Below are 22280 nucleotides of genomic sequence, written 5' to 3' on the forward strand. Positions count from 1 at the left end.
TTGCCCCTCCACCTTGTCTATTTTATTATGGGCATATCCTGTTCTTCATCAAACGTAGAACAATGGCAGCAGGATGTAACAGGAATTCCAGGAGATATCCGACCCGGGGTCTGTCTAGACTAAGACCTGCTTAAACCCAGCTATGTGACTTTAATTGGCAATTATCAATTGGCTGCAAAAGGGGAAAAAACCTGGGGGGTTTCTATGCTTGCCACTTCTGCAACAAAAGCTGTTTTCTCCCCCCCACCAATTCTTGAAGAAGAATTGAGTGCAATGCTCAACATGGCAAATGTTCTCCCAAAACGCAGCAACTGCTGGGACTGTGCATGTCTGAATCTAACCTAAGCTAAGAGTCACAGGCACAGTTATCATCCGGCTGAGAACCAAAAATCCATCTTGGATTTAACGCCATGAATTGGGACCTGGGAAACGAGAGGCGACCAAAAACTGCAGAAAAGCAAATAAATCAGAGAGTATTGCTCTTGCAAAAGAAGAACTCACCATGAGGTCTGGAGCAGAGTTTGGCCTCTGTGCAAAGGGGTCCTTCTTGCCAGCCCCACCACCGGAGAGGCACAACCTGCCCGCAGGTCGCAGGGGCTTCTTGAAGATGGCGCCTTCCTGCAGGGGGAGGAAGCAGAGATGCGCTGCAACTTTCGGAAGGACGCGAGGAAGTCGCCCGTTCAGCAGCGCTGCGCAGTGGGCGGAGAGGGGGCGTTAGGGGGCTGCACCAGGAAGGCACAGTTCTCACCACTTACATTTCCGCCGTTGCCTTGGAGGCCAGAGTCCGTCTCGGCCGCCAGTGAGCTGTTGAATTCCTTGCAGTTGGAAATGTTCCTCAGCGTGGGACTCGAACCCAGAAACTGCACCTGCCAAGCCACAAGTGAAGGAGGATGAGTTTTGCACTCAGGTTTAGATTCTCATGGGCAACCCCACAGGACAAGCGTCTCCATCGTTCTACCCGGACACTGAGATCCAGCTCCGAGGGCCTTCTGGCAGTTCTCTCAATCTGAGGTTACAGGAAACCAGGCAGAGGGCCTTCTCGGTGGTGGCACCCGCCCTGTGGAATGCCTTCCCATCAGATGTCTAGGAAATAAACAACTATCTGACTTTTAGAAGACATCGGAAGGCACCCCTGTTTAGTGAAGTTTTTAACGTTTAATGCTGTGTTGTGTTTTTAATATTCTGTTGGGAGCCGCCCAGGGTGGCTGGGAAACCCAGCCAGAAGGGCGGGGTATAATTTTTTTAAAATTATTATTATTATTATTATTATTATTATTATTATTATTATTATTTTGAAAGATTAGGGCTCAGCCTAGCTGCACAAACACTCCCTTGCTCCTGAGCATGTACAGAATATTTCAGTCCCCACTTCTCAAGATGAGGAGGCACCAAGCGAAGCTTCCTGGTTTAAAAAACAGCTGGTAAACTTACCGGCAAAGACTGGATTCTTCTGATGGGAAGATAATCACTGCAAGGAAAAAAAGAGGGAAATCATCGTCAGCTGCAGACTTTGGAACTCTCTCCCACTGGAAATTTTTATCCTACTCTGAATCTATTTAGGAAGGTTTCAAAAGTTGTTTTTTACACATGAAACTGCTGTGTTTATCATGGATGTTCTATTCTCAAATCACTTTGCAATGTTCCATAAAAAGATATTCCTATCTGGAACGGGATAAATAGATATTTGCTCGGGTTCTGCCAAATCGAAGGACTGGCTGATACTTTCAGAGGACTCCCAGACAGAAAAGCTTTCTCCTGACTGTCCCGCCTCTAGCTGCAGGCAAGAGACCACGTATTATGATTCAGAGAATCATAAAACTGTAGGATTGTGGAAGAGACACCAAGGGTCATCTAGTCCAACCCCGAAGCACACTTTCTGGGTGTGCAAAGGCAGAATGTCAAATGAACAGCTGTGAGTCCCGCTTGGTAAATTCTCCTTCACATGCAATAGCGATTTCCACAAGGGACATTTGCAGCCTCTCAACAACACCCCAACAATCCCAAAGGGCAGATCCAGGCAGGACTGACCTCTATGAAAACCTGCAGATAAACAGCTATCAATCAGTGGAGGCAATACTGAGTTAAGACAGTACAAGGCAGCTTCCTGCATGCAGACCAGGAAAACCTTGCCGCTTGATTCTGCTGCATGCATAGGCGACCTAGTTAGTTCAATCTCCCCAGCGCCATAATGGGAGCCTTGCCAATAATAATAATAATAATAATGAGCAGAGAGAGGAAAAAAGCCCACCCACCAGCCCCAGGAACATGGAGATAATAAACCCTGAAATATTATTAGCGTCTGCAAGTCTTGGCGTGCTCAGGCGACGTGCAGAAGGTAGCAGATGGTTTCTTAAGCAAGACAGGAGTGGGTGGGGGGGTGAAGCCCTCAAGGATGGGGGCTTGAGAGCATTTCAAAGGAGAAAGGGGGAGGGAGAGAAAGAGTCAGGGGACTTTCCTGGGTCATTGTGCCACTGTAGGATGTAAAGAACTTACTTTCTGAAGACTCTCTGAGACCCGAACATGTTCCTCTCAAACCTGTTGGATGAAGACAGGAAAATCATGCATGTTTCGCTCAGTGCCAAGGGGCACCCCCAATGCGTTGCTGCGAGGGTCCCTAACTGGGGGGGGGGGGGAGGCCAACAGCCTCCCAAGGGTGCCGTGTGGGCTGGCGTGGGTGCGAATCAGGGCCAGCTACACCCTAATCCGGGCTGCGTTGCCCCAAAAGCAGAGAGGGAGGCAGAAATCCTCCCATTCATAAAGAAGGCACACAACTAAAGACCATCACAAGAGCCTTCCTGGATCAGGCCCGGCTAGTCCACAGTGGCCACGACCCAGGTGCCCCAAAGGGAAATCCACACAGCAGGATTTGAACACAAGAGCAGCGCTCCCACTTGTTGTGGTTTCCAGCAAGTGGGATTCAGGAGCGACTGCGGAAGCAGAGCAGAGCCACTGTGGCCATAACCCTCTCCTCCTTTTCCTAATCCACTTCTAAAGCCATCCAGTTTAGTGGCAGGGAGTTCCGCAGTCTAACCATGTGCTGCATGAAGATGGACTTTGTTCTATCTATCCCGAATCTCCCAACATGCAGCTGCCTCAGACGTTAGGCGAAGAGGGAAGAAAACTTTCCCCCACCCTCTTTCTCCCCAGTTGCAAACTTCTGCCGCCTCGCCTCTTCCTCGCCTGCTCTCTAAATCAAGCAATTCACCAAGGAAGGCTATCAGCTGACCAAAGCTACGCATTTTTCTTTTTCAATTATTTTTCGCTCTGGACTTCAGAAACTAAAAGCACGGTTGCCCAACGTCTTGCTTTTTTGTGCCGAGTTCAGATTCCGCTCCTCTATAGCCATACCATGTTCAGCCATTCCTGTCTCCCGCTGTGCAGTGGTTTCACACACACACACACACACACACACACACACCCCGTTTCCCAGCTGCCCTGAGCTGGGCCCCCTTGCGCTGTGGCCATTCGAGAGTTAATAAGCGTGGCCCGGCGGTTGCAGGGTGGTCTTTGTGGAGACATGAAAGCGGCTGCCAGCTGCTGCCAGCTTTGGGCGAGGAGGGAGGGGGCCTTGGTTCAAGGATCCCCTGGAAAGAGGATCAAAGATCCCTTTCTGCGTGGAGGCGTGGGGAGAACAAGGGCATTCCCATGGCAGCGGGTGCTGCTGCAAATGAGGGTGGGGACTCTCCGGGTGCTATCTGCCAGCTACGTGGCACAAACCCAATCCCGCTCCCAGCTATTGCTGAACACACACGCCCATCGCCAGCCTTCTGAGTAAGGTTATTCCCCTCTTCCGTTAAGCAATATTTGCAACAGAGAATCGGTGGTTCGGCTTAATTCAGCCAGGGCTGCAGAAAACGCAGAAAGCCACGCGCCGCAGATCACTTATAAGAATGGCAAAGGTGGCTGGATCAGGGCCAGTGGCCTATCTGGTCCAGTCACACAGCAGCTGACCAGTTGCCTGTGGAAACCGGCAAACAGGATCCGAGCACAATAATAATAAAATTTTATTTATACCCCGCCATTCCCGGTTCAGAAAACTGGGCTCAGGGTGGCTATCAACAAATTTAAAACACTTAATTGATGCAACGAAAATCAGCATAAAATACAGTATAAAACGCGAATAACAATAAATCAAGAATTCAAAATCAATTTAGGGGGGAAATCCATCCAATAAACATTAGATGATCACCAGGGCTAGCTGGCTAAATTAGTCCTCTTTGGGCCAGTGAGGAGACCACTGTGCAGTGGTCCAGGGCTGGCTTGCTGCGTAATCGCACAGAGTTGCCCTAGATCAGGCTTCCTCGACCTCGGCCCTCCAGATGTTTTGAGACTACAGTTCCCATTATCCCTGACCACTGGTCCTGCTAGCTAGGGATGATGGGAGTTGTAGTCCCATCTGGAGGGCCGAGGTTTAGGAAGCCTGCTCTAGAGTCACTGCACACAAGTCACTGCTCATCCAGGCACACCTGTCCGGGCTGGGCTCACAGCCCACAACCCGCAGGTCCCAACCAAAAGGAAAAAGGATTCAAAGCCCACCCAACCCCTCGCTGCAGGCTCTTCACAAAGGCAATCTCCACCCACCGCAGACAAAAGAGACAGTGCGATGTATTGGTTACAGCGCCAGACAAGGGCATGGGTTCAAATCCTACCGCTCGGCTGTGAAGCTTCCTAGGTGTGACCTCGGGGCCCCATTGCTATCTTATCTCAGCCTAGCCTCCTCGCAGGGATGTTGTATCGGGGCAGTTAAACAAAGGGGGCAAAGCATGGATTCCACCTTGAGCTCCTGGGAGGAAAAAGCTGGGCTATAAATACAGAAAATGGAAACACTAATAGGAAGAGAACACAGCTAACTTCCCCCCAATGGAAGGCCACTTCTCACAAGCCACCTAGCCGCAGGGGGGGCTCTCCAAGGCTTTCCTGCCATTCCCCCCCCCCCTTTCAACCTGCACACAGCCTACTCGCAGCCTAGCAGATCCCCCTTTGCGTCTGTCCCCCAAGTACAAAAGGCCTCCTTGAGGCAGCCCCGTTTCAAGAGGGGAGCCTGTTGCATCTCCCAAAACCTTTGAAGATGAATGAATGCAAGAGGAGGCAGAAGAGGAGAGAAGTATTTAAGGTCCTTCAACTGGACACTCCCAAGGAATGCAAGCTTTTCTCTCAAAAGACCAAGAGGCTGCGGCTCAGAAATCCAGGCAGATGTTCCCTGCTTCAATAAAGGGGGCGGGTGGAGTTTCAACCATCTGTCTCCGATCCCCATTCACCCGCCTTGCAGCTGCCAGGCTAGAAACCGCCCCCCCCCCACAGGGCAGGTGCAAAAGGGGACTTTTAACTTGTTAAAAAGACCAAGCCGAACCCGCATTTTAAAAAATCTCCAGCCCTTTGGTTGTGGGAAGCAAGAAAAGCTTTTAATTGCACCATCTCAAAAAGGTGCCTTTTTAAATAATATTCTAAAGGGGTGGGGGAACAGGACACATTTTGCCCGGCAAAAAAAGTGTGTCCTGAACCTGCCTTAATTCCAAAAACCTCCAGTATTTGGGAAGGGTCCATTGTCACAGATGGACTGGCCCTGGTTTCAGTAAAACCACACACACCCCTTTAAAATGCTAGCTTGACTCGGCTTCAGCCCCTCCAACTAATGGGGAGGGGGTGTTTTAATCAAGTTTCTAAAATGTTGGCAAACTGATCAGCTGCAGCAACAGAGTACTTTCAGCATGACCAAGCCTTCTGTGGTTTAGAGGGGGGGGGGGAGAAACTGAAAGAAAAAAACCCCCAAAGGACACACGTTTCACACACACACACCCAGGCCCAATGAGTCCCTGGCATATTGGGGGTTCAAGTAAAATAAAAAATGCAATTTGCTGTGGTTTCCCAACACACACACTTTTTATTAACTGTCTTAAATTGTTGTTGTGGTTGGTTTTTCCCATTGATAATTTCATCTCTCTCTTTTTCCCTAACTGCTTGCAAACCGCTTTGAGGTGGGAGTGTTATTTTCTTCAATCCGGCACTGTGCGAATTTTACGAAATAAATAGATAGGGTAAGAGCAGGCAGCCTTTCGAAAGCAAAGCAACCTTTTGAAAGGAAACCCTCAGAGTCATCCTGACCGGCAACTTTGCAGAGTCTTTCCTGTTCGACTCTGAAGACATCGACAACAGGAAACCGTCAGGAGTGCGGTTAAGACCTTCACCCATCAAGTCCCAAGAACTAGACAGGGGTCCACCCACGCAGCCCCACACCTATTTTTTTGGAGGGCAGGTTTCAAAAATACCGGTTGGGGAAGAAGTTTTTATTTTCCAACCACTGAACCATCTCTTGGCAGCAGCATGGCCCAAAGTTTTTTGCTTTCTGCTGGCAAAGGTGGAGCGCTCTTAATTCTCCCACGGAGACTGGTTTTTCTCAAATCTGCTGCTGAGAGATGGGAGAGGCCTGTTTTCCCACAAGACCACACCTGTCAACCCCTCTCGGCTCGCTGGAGGCAAGGGAGGCCTGGCCTGACCCGACTATATAAGTGCATCTGCAGGGGGCTGAACCAGATGACTTTAGGAACCCCATCCAACTCTCCTGGTATGCCCTGCAGAGGACCTTCAGGTCCATGAATAACCATAGTTTAGAGGTCCCGGGCCCTAAGGAAGCCAGACTATCCTCCACCAGGGCCAGGGCCTTCTCAGTGATGGCTCCGACCTGGTGGAATGTTCTGTCCCATGAGACCAGGGCCCTCCAGGATTTAACTTCCTTCTGCAGAGCTATTCCACCTGGCTTTCAATTTGAACTTAGCCTGATCTTTTAGTCTCCTTCCTCCCCCCCCCCTTTTTTTATGAAGATTACCCGCTCTGGGATCCCACAGCTAATTCTCCCCTGGTCTCGCTGGCCCAAATTTAGCCAGCTAGCCCTGGTGATCATCTAATGTTTATTGGATGGATTTCTCCCCTAAACTGATTTTGAATTCTGAATTTACTGTTATTCACGTTTTATACTATATTTCATGCTGTTTTTGTTGCATCCATTAAGTTCATTGCACACCCTACAAATTTTGGTATTTCAAGCGCCTGAACACAGATTCTCTACTTATGCTACCGGAGGCCATGCAAGCAGATTTTTGGACTGTTGTGCGCAGCCCTAGGCACAGAACAGCATTCTGGCGCACCCTGGAATGCCGGCGCGATGTGGGAAATGGATTAGTCACAGTGGATGCAAACTTCCAGCAAAGACCAGCATTTCAAAGTACTGAAATCTGGGCACTTCAAATACATTCGAGGAGAGAACAAAGGCCACCCCAATCCACAAGCAGTAAAGGGATTAAGAGGGCCAGAAAACACATCCTCAGCTTTGAAAATTCACCTGAAAACAACCAAGCCATAAACCTGCCACACACCCAGCAAACCTGAGACCAGCTACCTCACCCTCTCCAGCAAATGCAGGAAGGTTCGAGCAATCCCCAAAGATTAGAACCAAATCTTTTAGGTTTCAGCCCCCTTTGGCTGAACTACAGATCTGAAACTGTTTTTTTAGTGCCCAACATAGCTCCTGCTGAAGAACTTCAGGAGATGCATTCTGGGTGCAAGTCCATGCCACAGCAGATTGCGGTTAACAGGAATGGAATTCACACTTATTGAGAATGACACAGATTTCAAATTAGGGGAAGCTGCCATGTTGTGGTCCTTTCCTCGACAAGGCCAGATCATTTTGAATAACGGTGGAGAGAGGACCCTTGTTTTTGTTTTCCAGCAAACACAGTTCCACCGAGGGAGTCAAGAACACTTACCCCCTTCACCAGAAAAAGGTCAGGACCCACAACTCCCCAGCTGGCCACCATGAGCCATTTGGAATTGCCACATTTGCAGGGAAGAACGTAAGAAAAGACTGCAGGATCAGGCCAGTGGGGGCATCTTGTCCAGCATCCTGTTCTTACATTAGCCAACCAGATGCCTTGTGGGAAACCAGCAAGCAGGATTCGAACGCAAGAGCAACACTTTCCTCCTGCGGTTTCCAGCAACTGATATTATTATTATTATTATTATTTATTCTTCTTTTATATATTGTGATTTTATGTCGTGAACCACCCTGAGATCTACGGGTAGATCTCATTATTATTATTAGTTATTATTATTAGTTGTAATAATCATAATCATAATCGTATGATCTACCTTTAGATCTCAGGGTGGTTCAGGACATAAAATCACAATATATAAAAGAAGAATACATAATAAAAGCAAAACTAAAGGCAACCCAATAATCTCCCCTTCCACAACACAATTCTTGAGCCATTTGCTGTTGTTTCTTGGAAAAAGCCCTTGGCCCTTTCTGTTCCAAGAAGCTAGCAAACTAAAACTACGTATCATTCAACTGCATCAAAAGACAGAGCCTCAGGATTAACGCTTTTTCACGCTCCATCAAATCCTCATTTAAAGCCTTTCTGCTGGGGGCTGAAACCAAACAACCAACACCTCCCTACCCTCCAAGGATCAGCAAAAAAAATCCAACTTACACATCTTCCAAGATCTCCAGCTCTGGCTCCATTGGGGAATCCGGGCCCATGCCTGTGTCAACAACAACAAAAAGAAGTTCACATGAGGAAAGAGAAATACGAGGAGTATCGCTAAGGCCGCTGGGATGGGAGGGCGCCCCCCAGCCCCCTGGCTTTTGAGGTCTTCCGTGGGGTTCCTCTCTTCACATTCTGCTAAGAAAGAGCCTGACAAAACTAGATGTTTCTCAGGAAGAGCTGCAAAGAGGCTCCAAAAGGCACATTAGGTTTGGGGAGCTTATGGGATAATGGTGGGGTGCAAACATTTGAACAGGCAACGAGAGAGAGGGCATATATTTGGGCTGCCATACAAAGATTCAGGGCTGGGAAAGGAGAAGGGCACTTCTTGTGTTCCAGGTACGCAGAAACCCTGGACTTTTTCAGGTATTACTGAACTGAAATTCCCCACACCCCAAAAAAACTCTGGCCACTGCCCCCTTAAGCTCCATAAACTGAGCCCCGTGCCCCCTACCCCATAAAAAGCATCCTTCAAAACTGCGGCTTGCACAACCCACTAAAGAAAATGGTTCAAACTGTTTAGTTTGATTAATGCATGGGTAGGCAACCTAAGGCCCGGGTGCCAGATCTGGCCCAATCGGCTACTAAATCCGGCCCATGGACAGTCTGGGAATCAGTGTGTTTTTACATGAGTGGAATGTGTCCTTTTATTTAAAATGCAATCTCTGGGGTATTTGTGGGGCATAGGAATTCGTTCATCCCCCCAAAAAAAGAAATATAGTCTGGCCCCCCACAAGGTCTGAAGGACAGTGGACTGGCCCCCTGCTGGAAATTTGCTGACCCCTGGATTAATGCAACAAAAGGGATGGACTTGGTCCAGCGATGACAATCTGATAGTCTAGATAATGGATTTGGTCTGAGTTCAGCCACCCTGCAAAAGGCCACACATTCTCCTGATCCCAGATCATACAGAATCTGTGATCCTGGATCACAGATCGTCTGCTTCAGGCCATGCCAACCCCTGATCTGCAACTGCAGGATACCACCTCCTAGGAGAGTCTCAGATGCTTTGGGGAATGCCCTGCTTTTACAGATTAAAGGCTTGCTGATATGGTCCAGGAACCCCTCTGGAATCTTATCAAGAGAGATAAACAAGGTGGGAAAACCAGCAAGAAGTTTCTCTGTTCAGGCTTCCCCAAATTGGCGCCCTCCAGGAATCTTTGGACGACAACTCCCATCAGCACCAGATGCTGTGGACAATGGTCAGGGATGGTGGGAATTTTAGTCCCACGCTTAACTGGAGGACCAGCGGTTAGCTGCCTTTGCACTCCAAGAGATCAGGGGAGTTCGCCTGCGCCCAAAGACCCATTATGACCAGCAATGGAAGGGCGCCTACTAGAATTAACAGGCTTAACCGAGATGGCAAAATCGGCATGTTTAATCAGAGAAAAGAGACAAGCATCCCATAAAAGACTCCAGTCAGAACTGCTCTTCCCAGAGAATAAGAGCCACTCCTTTCACAGCTGCTTTAATTGGGTCGTTTGTTTTTGTTTGCTGCTATGACATGCATTTTTATGTTTTTATATTGCAAACCTCCTTGTGATCATCGGATGAAAGGAGATACAAAATTAGTTATTATTATTTAACATAATTTAAAGTTCCATACTGTTATTCATGTTTTTATATTGTATTTTATACTGCTTTAATACTGTTTTAAATTTGTTGTTAGCCGCCCTGAGCCTGGTTTTTGCATCGGGAAGGGCGGGGTATAAATAAATTTATTATTATTATTATTATTATTATTATTTTGGAAGACAATTCAACAGGGGCTGTTCTCCTAATCCCATCTCTCCCCACACAGTGAGCAGGCAGTTTTTTTTCTGAACACCCCCCATGACATAGTTTAGTGAAGCACAGGAGCCCCATTTGGGGAAGGCGGTTGGCAGCCGCCTCCAAACACTGACCTGAATCTCCCGATTCCTGCGAAGACTCGGAAGAGACGGAATCCTGCGAGGACCACTCTTTCTTGAAGTCAAGGCCCAACCGCTTCCTTCTCTTGGGGGTGTCACAATCACTGCAAACCGGGAAGAGAAAAGACCAGTGATTAAGAAGCTTGGAATATAATATTATTAATAATAATAAGGATAATAGTAGTGGTACCCCAAACATCTGACACACACACCCAGCATCTCTGGGCGGCTCCCAACCTATATAAAAACATAATAAAACATCAAATATTAAAAGCATAGCTTCTGTTTTGTTTAAAATCACGTTGTCCCTCCAAGGCAGCCATGCCCATATGTGATGGACATGCCCCAAGACTTCTGGGAAAGGATTTATAATGGACTGAAAAAAGTGCTGAAAAACACATTTATTAAAAAACCAGAAGCCTTTTTACTTGGTATAGTGGGGGGTGAAATCCCCAAAAAGGCTGTTACTTTTTTTCTGTATGCCACAACAGCTGCGAGAATATTGCTAGCGAAGAATTGGAAGAAACAAGATTCACCAACTATCGAAGAATGGCAGATGAAGATGATGGACTATATGGAACTTGCCGAACTGACCGGGAGACTCCGAGGCCAGAGAGAAGAGACAGTGGAAGAAGTTTAAAGAATATTTGAAAAAATACGTTAATATTTAAATCTTAGAAAAGCTTTGGAAGTGGATTTAGGCTGTAGGGTTAGAAGATAGTGTATTTTAAAATAGTATTATTTGTAAGTGATAAAATGTGAAGGTTTTTTATGGTTAAAGTAAGTGTGATAAAAAAATGGTTAGAAATTATGATATGTAAACTGCTAAAGATGAGGTAAAATGAAAATCGGATAGGGGGGACTTGGGGAAGCCCACCTAACAATGTTTAGAAAAAATAAGGATAAGACAAAAATCTGTTTGTATTGTTTGTTTTTCTGTTTGTGTTTATTTGTATTATAAAATGAATTTTAAAAATGGGGAGGGGGAAAAAAGCGAGATGAGCGCCGCAACCCCATAGTCGCCTTTGACTGGACTTTACCTTTTCCCTTTAGGCCAGCCACTCTCTCAGCCCAAGATCAGAGTTACAGCCAAGCGGAGATTTGAACCCAGAACTTCCTGCCTTAAGTCTACAACTCGTGCCCCTTTTCAACTAACTTCCCTGTTTAACTTTTTTTTTATTAAAAAAAAAGGATCTGGGGAAGAGTTTTGTGAAATAGAGAAAGCTTGGTCACTCCTTTACAACTTCCCATTTAAAAACTAAGGAGAGACGGACATGTTTGCTGGTTCCAGATTGTCACAGCTCCGCTTGACCTTGGGGGGCACACCAAGTTTCAGGTCTCTGGGCAACGTACAGAGCGCCAGTCCCCTTATCATGAGCCACAGCGAGATGCCAGCTGCTCAATGATTAACTTACGGGGCAGGTCGGCTAACTGATGGGAGAGGCTGCTGGGCAAGGTTAACTGCAGGCCCAGAGATAAAATAATATATCTCGCACCCATTTCCTCTCCCTCCACCCAGCTGCAAAAAAATGTTCTTGCCAAAACCCCTGAGGGAGTGGGTGAAAACACAGAGAGCCCAGGAGAAGGGAAGGGGCTGGTCTAAGGTCTGACCTGAGATCCCACCAGCCTGTCTTTGTGCTTTAAGTCCAGTGCTGATTTCTGTGCAGGCAGAAAAGTGGCTTCTCTGCTAAATCTAGGAGTTTTTTCTCCCATACACAGTAGGGGCTTCACTACCCACTGAGCAGTAGTTCCCCCTCCAACACACACACTCCCCCCACATGTGTTCAGATTGCAAACTGGACCTTTCCAGCACCCAATTCACAGAGTAGAAAAACAGATTTGTAGAAATTGAAGAGACTATGGGGGTCATCTAGTCCAACCCCTGGCAACGCAGTACTCGAACTCAGGACCCTGAGATTAGCAAGTCTCATGCTCTACCGACAGAGCTATCCCCAGTCTGCACTCCACCAGAGCCCTCCCCCTGGGAGATACTCCTAACCTTGCAAAGCTGCTGCTGTTGTTGGACTAAAAATCCCATCATTCCCCAACTGCTGGCCCCGATAGCTAAGAGATGATGGGATTTGTAGTCCAACAGCAGCTGGGGAGACCGAACCAGATGGACCCCAAAAGTCTGATTCATAGTTAAGGCAGTTTCCTCTACTCCAAAAAAACCACAGAAGGTCTTGCCAACCCTGCATGGTACCACCTGAGCAAAGGACTTCAGGATTACAGCCTCAATATTACTAGTTGGGCTGCAAGCAGCTCTTGTCAAAAGCCCCCCCCCCCCAAAATCCTGTGGTTCAGACAGGGTTACAGACACCATAATTATAAATACAATCATGCAGTCGCAGTTTCACAAGACCCAATTTTTCTGCAAAGCCTTTTGCTTCTGCCAGGCAAGAGCAAAATAAAAAAAGTCCTGTGCGCAGGACATGAAAGGCATGCAAACATTATTTGCTCTACTGCACACCCTGGCAGGGGAGGGAGAGGAAACCACACACACACACACACACACACACACACCCCAAGCACGCATTATTTCTTCTTTTTGAACAGAAGTGACATTGTGCAGGCAAACAGTCCTACTGCGAGAAGCCAGCCCTGAGAGGCAGGAAAGAGAGTTTCAAAGAGGGGAGGGAAGAGGAAGAGGTTAGAACAAAGGGGGGGAGGGGGGGAGAATGAAGAATGCATGCATGCAACCACTGGAGGAGCACAAAAGACAGCATTTAAAAAGCAACCTAAGAAAGCAGGTTTACACGGACTTCACCCTATGCCCTGGGTTTAAACTGATCTCAGGTTTCGATAAATCCCCATTTGATTTTCCTGTCCCGCTGCTGAGCACATGTGCGCAGCTCCAACCTATTCCTACGGCCCCCCCTCCCAAATTTGCATGCTTAGGATTACAGCCTCATGTGCATTTTTTTCCAAAAGGGAAACTCCCTTTCGGAAAGCCTCAGGGCTGCTGCTTGCAGCCCACCCACCCAAAACTCAGAGGAACCAGTTCTCTTCTCCAAGATGGAGGCAAGATGGTTGCATGGAGTGGGGGGGGGAATGGTATATTGACAGGGCCGCTGAACAACCACAGCCTCCCCCCCACAAAAATACTCCCCTCACCTACCCAGACCCCCATCTTGCATGTGATTTTTCAGCAGGGCACCACACATTAGCAAACAGAAAAATCCCACAAGAGGCAAATGGAAAAAGCAATGGATCTCATTTCTGGCGCATGAATGCAGATCCTAAAGGCTGTGTGGCACAGTGCTTAGAGCAGGAATGGCCAAACGTGGCTCTCCAGCTGGGACTACAACTCCCTCCATACCTAGCTAACAGGACCAGTGGTCAGGGATGATGGGAACTGTAGTCCCAAAACAGCTGGAGGGCAAAGTTTGGCCATGCCTGGTCTAGCAGATGTCACTCAAAGGGGTTAGAGTGTGGCCACGGTGGGTTGTTGGTTTTTTCCACATCTGTTTGTTGATTTGCCTTCATGAAAACGTTATTAGCACTTGCTTTTTAAAAAGAAGAAAAAAGAATCAGTTTAGTTTTACACTATTCAACCATGTTTGGAATGGCTGGTTTCACATCTGACCAAAAATAAATGTTAAGAGTTGTGTTCATATTTCAATTATATAGTTCGATTATGGCATAAAGGCTGACTCTTAGAGGCTTAGAAAGTGTTGGAGGGGTAGAATAAGGAATGAGCCCCACTGTGCAGGGAGAAAAATATATAGATTCCCCCATGTGGGGTAATTAATAAAAGACTTAGCGTAAGTTCCTGCATTGAAGTGGGCTGGGATAGATGAGCTTTGGGGTTTCCCCCTTCCAACTCTACGATTCTGAAACCTTTTGGGATCGCTAGATCCAAAGCCTACCCGGCAGTGAAGCTGTTAGGAATGTGGGTTTTTAGACCTTTTTAATATCCTGTTTGCACTGAAAACAGCAGGCCTTATTTCCAAGAAAGCATGCACTGTGTTTCAGGGGGTGAGGATCCTTCCAGAATAAAAGCGCCCTTAAATTCAACAAGTGCATGGACCACACAGCTCAATGCATCAGGTGCGCTCAGGTGCAAGATGCACAACCCTGAACTGGGAAAACAGGAGTGCGTATAAGTCTGCGCACACTCAAAGTGCTTCTTGCGGCCTTCCAGGAAAACAGGATGCTAGGCTTAGATGGGCCTCTGGCCAGGATCCTGCTGTGTTACTTTTACATTTGGAGAGGGGGAGAGAATGAAAGGATGGTAGGGCAAAGGAAAGACCCCGTGCATTGCAGTGGGACTGGGCTAGAGGACCTCTGGAATCCCCTTGCAATTCTACAATCCTAGGACGACCCAGAGGAAAACTGATCAGTGTTTAGGGTATTGGCAGGGCACCTTCCAGATGTTGCTATATTCCAAAGGCCGCCCCCTCCCCCGCCCCAATAATCCCAGGCCTGATCCTGCTGCAAAACTCTTACATTGGGAGTGGAGGGAGAGAGAAGGAAAGGAAAGGAAAGGAAAGGAAAGGAAAGGAAAGGAAAGGAAAGATTTAGTTTCTTTGCATTTCCTGCATGGCAGTGGGGCTGTTCTAGGAGACCCTATATGTCTCATATATATATATATACACACACACACATATACACACACACACACATATATATATACACCCATATATATATATATATATATATATATCTATATGACAATCCTATATTGCTTTAATGTTGTATTTTAATCTTGTTTTTTAAATTGTATTTCAATCAACTTGTTTTTATTATTGGTTGTTAGCCGCCCTGAGCCCGGTCTTGGCTGAGTAGGGCGGGGTATGAATACAATTTATTATTATTATTATGAGGCAACCTCAAGGGGGGGCGGTTTGTTTTGTCTTTATTCTGCATTTTGAGTTTCTATCTTGTATATATATTGCTGCCCCTGCCTGGAGCTCTGCGGATGAATATACAAATTTATTTTTTAAAAATGGAGAAATAAAGAGGAACTAACCAGTGCTTAGGTTGAGGTAAAGCAGAAATGGAGGGGGGGCTCTTCCAGATGTTGCTGGCCTATCGCTCCCTCCCCCAGCACAATCCCAGACCGTGCAGCTGGGAGTCACGCAACATCTGGAAAGGCGCCTCCGGCCTCTTTCCCAACCAGCCAGCTTGGGGGGGGGTCTCCTGCAGCTCCGCAGGGGCCCCGATTCCTCCTCGACCCCACACGTGTCCCCCCCCCAATACCCACAGTCAGCCCTCCGCCTCCGGCCCCCGCCGGCATTCTTGATCTCGTTAAAGGCTCCCTTTGTCCGGCTCCCACGCGGCCAGGGCGCCCCCCCCAGCCCTGCAAAGCAGCTGCTCGCTCTTTCCACCCAGGAGAGAAGTTGGGGGGCAGGAAGAGGGGGGGGTGTTACAGACTCTTGCTTTTTTCCAAACGCACAGAAAAAAACCCTTGCAATGTTGCAAAGGCGCGCACGTGGCCCCCCGTCCCGTCCCGCAAACTACCCTTCCCCCTTTTCGCGTGGAATAAAACCACGCGCGCCTCTGCAAAGGCTGCACGTGAGGATCGGTCTGGTGGGTCGCTTGCAAAAAGCGACACGCACCCCCCCCCAAAAAAATAATGGATTTCCTTTTAGGCCCAGTCTGTTTTTATACCACCCCTCGGGCAAATCCTGCGTGCACAAAATGACATGCAAAGCTAAATTCCTGCAACAACACACGCACCCCACGGACATGCAAGATCCCCAATTTTCCTCCTCCAAGGCGCTAGTCCTCGTGGTCTTACCTGCCCAGGCCGGTCAGCTTGTCCATATTCAGCGCCAAGGTGGTGACCGGGGACATCGCGGCGGCTCCGTCGCCCTCCGGGAAAAGGGTCTTGGGCCCGACGGCTAGGAAGCCGAGGGTCTTCCTGGATCTCCGGGCTTCGCGGCAGGCCGGGGGGGATCCCGCGGGTACCCGGGCGGTCTCCATCTGGGGCTGCTGCGCGTAAAGGCGAGAGGCTGGAGAGGCTCCGAGTTTCTTTCTCGAAGCGCCGCGAAAATCAAAGGAGGAATCCGATCCGAGGGAATGATGGCTGCACGCTTCGGCTGCGAAGACACGTGTCGGGGCGCGTTCCCACGAGCATGCATCCAGGCTCGGCGAGAGGCTGCCGCGCCGAAGTGCACCCTGGTGAAAGAGATGGTGCTTTGGAGAGAAGCAGAAATAAATATCCCGGAGGCTTCTTTTCAAAAGCTGGCGCTGCGAGGACTGAGCAAAAGGAGAGAGATGCTCGTTGCACAAGAGGATCAGGGATGCGCGGCGCCCCGAGGGGGGTTTTTATAGGCGGCTGGGAGGCGGGATGCAGGCGAGGAAGCTCCGCCCGGCGACGCGGCTGCCTCCGCGGATGCTCCGCCCGCATCCCTCGCCGCGCCGCTTGCATATTCGAAAAATAACAGAGCCAAGAGGAGAATGTTGGGCAGCCAATGGCAGCGGCGCGGGAAGAAAGGAGGAGGAATTTGCAAGGGGGGGGGCACCGCGAGAAAAGTGCACGATGCACGTGCACGTGTGAGCCCGGAAAAAGGGCGAGGGGGCGGCAGGATTGCACGCCGGATTTACGCATAAGATAAACGAGCTGCAGTTCAGGACCCCACTCTCTGGGGGCCCCTCAAAAAAAATTAAAGGGGGGGAACCCCTGGATGTACGTTTCCAAAATATAAGCAAAAAAAAAAAAAAATACTTCGATAAAAATGCATGTTTTGTTATGTGCAAATGGCTTTAGATACTAAATTAAAGGCAGGGGGGGGAAACCTCGATGAACATTTCCAAAATATAAGATAAAAAAACAAAATACTTTGATAAAAATGCATGTTTTGTTATGTGCAAATGGCTTTAGATACTAAATTAAAGGGGGGAAACCTGGATGTACATTTCCAAAATATAAGATAAAAAACAAGTTACTTTGATAAAATACATATTGCTTTAGATACCTATTAGGTCCATAAATGACCATATAGCATATATTCAACACAAAAAACAGCGACAATTTGTTGTTGACAAAGGACAGCTGGACATATAAAGGGCCCCGTTACCTTCAGTAGCTGAGGGCCTCATCAGACCTCAATCCAGCCCTGGAAACAGGAACGACCCCTTCCATAATGATAATTTTACTGTTTATACCCCACCCATCTGCCTGGGTTGCCCCAGCCACTCTTGGGCAGCTTCCAACATATATAAAAACATAATAAAACATTAAACAAACACAGCATGGCCTTCAGATGGCTTACAGGTCGGATAAAAACAATAATGTTATTATTTATACCCGCCCATCTGATTGGGTTGCCCCGGCCACTCTGGGGGGCTTCCAACAAATACGTAAAGGTAAAGGGACCCCTTACCATTAGGTCCAGTTGTGGCCGACTCTGGGGTTGCATGGTCATCTCGCTCTATAGGCCGAGGGAGCCGGCGTTTGTCCACAGACAGCTTCTGGGTCATGTGGTCAGCATGACTTAGCCGCTTCTGGCGAACCAGAGCAGCGCACGGAAACGCCGTTTACCTTCCCGCCGGAATGGTACCTATTTATCTACTTGCACTTTGATGTGCTTTCAAACTGCTAGGTTGTCAGGAGCAGGGATCAAGCAACGGGAGCTCACCCGGTCGCAGGGATTATTATTATTATTATTATTATTATTATTATTAATAATATTTATACCCCGCCCATCAGGCTGGGTTTCCCCAGCCACTCTGGGCGATTTCCAACAAAGAATTTAAATACAGTGGTGTGTTAAACATTAAAAGCTTCCCTAAACAGAGATGTCTTCAGATGTCTTCTAAAAGTCCGATAGTTGTTCTTCTCTTTGACATCTGGTGGGAGGGCATTCCACAGGGCGGGTGCCACTACCGAGAAGGCCCTCTGCCTGGTTCCCTGTAACTTGGCTTCTCGCAGGGAGGACACCGCCAGAAGGCCCTCAGCACTGGACCTCAGTGTCCGGTCTGAACGATGGGGGTGGAGACACTCCTTCAGGTATACAAGACCGAGGCCGTTTAGGGCTTTCAAGGTCAGCACCAACACTTTGAATTGTGCTCGGAAACATACTGGGAGCCAATGCCAGTCTTTCAGGATTGGTGTTATGTGGTCCCAGCGGCCATGCGCAGTCACCAGTCCAGCTGCCGCATTCTGGATTAGTTGTAGTTTCCAGGTCACCTTCAAAGGTAGCCCCACATAGAGCACATTGCAGTAGTCCAAACGGGAGATAACCAGAGCATGCACCACTCTGGCGAGATGGTCCGCGGGCAGGGAGGGTCTCATCCTGCGTACCAGGTGGAGCTGGTAGACAGCTGCCCTGGACACAGAATTGACCTGCGCCTCCATGGACAGCTGTGAGACCAGAATGACTCCCAGGCTTCGCACCTGGTCCTTCAGGGGCACAGTTACCCCATTCAGGACCAGGGATTCCTCCACACCTGCCCACCCCTTGTCCCCCCAAAACAGTACTTCTGTCTTGTCAGGATTCAACCTCAATCTGTTAGCCACCATCCATCCTCCAACTGCCCAAACAATTGGGGGGGGGGGTTTCAAAGCCAGCCGAGAAGGCAAGGTGTATAAACAATATAGAATAAGGATCTAAGACAGAGAGCTTTTCAACCCACTGTACAAGTCTGTTGAAAGAAAAACGTCTCCGCGTCTGATGTGATGGAGGTGGAGAAGAAGGATCATGGAAATTATATAATTGTGATGTTGGAAGAGACCCTGAGGATCATCTAGTCCAGCCTGCAGGCCTCTGCCTCTACCCCATACAGGGATTGATCCTGCAACCTTGGTGTTATCTACGCCTCACTCTAAGCCAGGCACCCCCAAACTCGGCCCTCCAGCTGTTTTGGGACTACAACTCCCATCATCTCTTGCTAACAGGACCAGTGGTCAGGGATGATGGGAATTGTAGTCCCAAAACCGCTGGAGGGCCGAGTTTGGGGGTGCCTGCTCTAAGCAACTTAGCTGCCCGATGATCATTTGCAAGGGGATCCCTTTTAATTCCACTGGATCAAACCTTCCCCACAAAACCATAGGAAAGGATTATTAATTCTGTGTGTGCTCTGTGATCTCACACGTTGCCAATGAACCTCATTTTGGGGAGAGTGCCCAGGGGAGGGCAAGGGGAGCCACTTGCGAGGGGGTGCCCATGGCTAATAATAATAATAATAATAATAATAATAATAATAATTTATTTATATCCCAACCTCCCCAGCCGAAAAGCCGGGCTCAGAGAAACTCTCTGCTTTCCCCAAAAAAGTTGGCAATCCCGTTTCTTTAAGCGCTAAAAGCTCTGATGGATGATCTGGCTATGCCGAAAATGGCAAATGACATGGTAATTATTACTATCATCATTATTAAACTTATTTGCCTCCCCTCCACCAGCAGGTCCCAGGGCAGCTTGCAACAATTTAAAATCCAGTATCTGTAAAAAACAGCTAAAACAAACTACAGGAAAAAGGAAACACTAATCTCACAGCATCTTTAGGAGTTTTAAGGATGAGTGGTATGGAAATATTCTTAATACATAAATATATAAATAAGGAAACTGCTCCTTTATTTCGATGGAGATGCTTGCAAACCAAAAACAAGGCACTAACCAACACCATCAGCTTTGAGGATATTTTTGGAGTTGAATATTTTTACCTGACCTGTTTCCCCATTTAAACCTTTAGGTACTGTAAGATAAAATGAATGGGTGGGTTGCTGCTGTTGTTTTAAAGTGTTAATGCTGTCATTAGCAGTGTGGGAAGAGCAATGGAGAAAGAACTGGAAATTTACAGCCTGTGAAGTATTGAGGGAAAATCTAATCAAGATGTTTTATAGATGGTACTTAACACCTACCAGAATAGCTAAAATATATAAGACAAAATGTATACTTTCTTGGGCTCCATGATCACTGCAGATGGTGACAGCAGCCACGAAATTAAAAGACGCCTGCTTCCTGAGAGAAAAGCAATGACAAACCTAGACAGCATCTTAAAAAGCAGAGACACCACGTTGCCAACAAAGGTCCGTATAGTTAAAGCTATGGTTTTCCTAGTAGTGATGTATGGAAGTGAGAGCTGGATCATAAAGAAGGCTGGTCGCCGAAGAATGGATGCTTTGGAATTGTGGTGCTGGAGGAGACTCTTGAGAGTCCCATGGACTGCAAGAAGATCCAACCTCTCCATTCTGAAGGAAATCAGCCCTGAGTGCTCACTGGAAGGACAGATCCTGAAGCTGAGGCTCCAAGACTTTGGCCACCTCATGAGAAGAGAAGACTCCCCGGAAAAGACCTTGATGTTGGGAAAGATGGAGGGCACAAGGAGAAGGGGACGACAGAGGACGAGATGGTTGGACAGTGTTCTGGAAGCTACAAACATGAGTTTGACCAAACTGCGGGAGGCAGTGGAAGACAGGAGTGCCTGGCGTGCTCTGGTCCATGGGGTCATGAAGAGTCGGACACGACTAAACGAATAAACAACAACATCAGACAAAAACAAATCTGTGCTGGAGGTGGTAAAACACAGGGGACACTTATATATGTTTGGTGGACCTGCAAAAAAATCAAAAGCTTCTGGAACACAGTGTATGATGAGGTTAGAAAAATGTTTAAGTGTAACTTTATGAAAAATACAGGAGCTTTTCTACTAGGGATAACGGACACAGGTATAGCAAGAGAAGATCAGAAAACATTCCTCTATGCCACAGGAGCGGCAAGGATCCTAATTGCTAAAAACTGGAAAAAAGGAACTGTGCCAACAAAAAAGGAATGGCAAGATTAACTGTTAGGGTATATTGAACTGGCTAGATTAACAGAGGCAATTAGAGATCACACTAGACAAGAGTTTCAAAAAGCATGGGGGAAATGCAGAGAATACTTCACAAAACAGCGCCCTACAATACATACCTGGACTTGTCTCGATTAATGTTTGCAGGAGACTTTGTGGATATTTAAGTTATAATTAGAAAAATCTTAATAATTATTCATAAAGGAAACAGCTTATAAGAAGTAAATAAGGAGACCAGATCCAGGATAAAGGAAGTCTTTTATTTGGTTGTTTGTATTGTTGTATGTTATGCTTATTGTATTTCTGTATTGGGGGGTGGGGGGGTTATGTTATGTTGTAAATAAAATTTCCAATAAAATTTACTAATTAATAAATAAATAAAGTGTTAATGCTGTAGTGGTATTTACACTTTTTATTATGTATTGTTATTGTACTACTGTATTTTGAAATATTTGTTGTGAGCCTGGTTGTGTTTGTGGAAAATTCAGCCTGCATTGGCTATGAACACCAGTTTGGAAAAGCGAAGGCAGCTTTCTGAAGAAAAGGAATGCAGCAATTCTGATAGAAATTACTGCACCGCCCTTTTAAAATCACCTTATTTTTGTATCCCTTGCACTCCTCTTACAATGGTGTACATAGTGTAAAGGTGAAAACAATTTTCACCCCTTTAGCTCCAGAATGCTCACTTTGAAACACAAAGAAAACTAATTTAAATTTTATTTATGCACTCATTTAAATTTTATCTAGGTGTTTGTGGGTAAACTGCACATAGCTCCTTTGGTCTGTGATGTTGATTGGATTTTATTGATTGGATTTCATTCTCCAGCTGCCGCCCCTTCTTTCTGAAGAATGCCAGGGTGCATTGTAATGGGTTGTGGGTTTGCTTGGGGATGCAGTTTTGAATTTCAAAGCACTTTTATTCAAGGCAAAGAAGCACCTTGCCACAAGGTCACCAGGGATGCGGGAGCTGAGATTCCTGCATTGCAGAATCCTTCTAACTCTACAATTTTATGATTCTAAGCTAGTGCCCACCCTTCAGAGGTTTTGGACTAAAGCTCTGGACACTCTGGACAGCCAAGGCAATGGTCAGTGATAG

At 47.3% G+C, this 22280-nt stretch overlaps 1 protein-coding gene across 2 annotated transcripts in view; it reads right to left on the reverse strand.

Annotated features, from left to right (window-relative positions):
• The window catches only part of CDC25B (cell division cycle 25B), a 29622-nt gene extending 12812 nt beyond the window's left edge, over positions 1–16810 (reverse strand). For both annotated transcript variants that reach the window (XM_081020903.1, XM_081020902.1), the window contains exons 1-7: positions 16191–16810; positions 10442–10551; positions 8484–8535; positions 2494–2535; positions 1432–1468; positions 756–866; positions 502–618 (exon numbers count right to left, since the gene is read on the reverse strand). In XM_081020903.1, coding sequence (XP_080877029.1) covers positions 502–618; positions 756–866; positions 1432–1468; positions 2494–2535; positions 8484–8535; positions 10442–10551; positions 16191–16375 — 654 coding nt within the window. In that variant the 5' untranslated portion in view covers positions 16376–16810. The remainder of the gene's footprint in view (positions 1–501; positions 619–755; positions 867–1431; positions 1469–2493; positions 2536–8483; positions 8536–10441; positions 10552–16190) is intronic.
• Between the last annotated feature and the right edge of the window lie 5470 nt (positions 16811–22280).

Source organism: Podarcis pityusensis, assembly GCF_964106645.2.
Source record: "Podarcis pityusensis genome assembly, chromosome: 9".
Lineage (NCBI taxonomy): Eukaryota > Metazoa > Chordata > Lepidosauria > Squamata > Lacertidae > Podarcis > Podarcis pityusensis.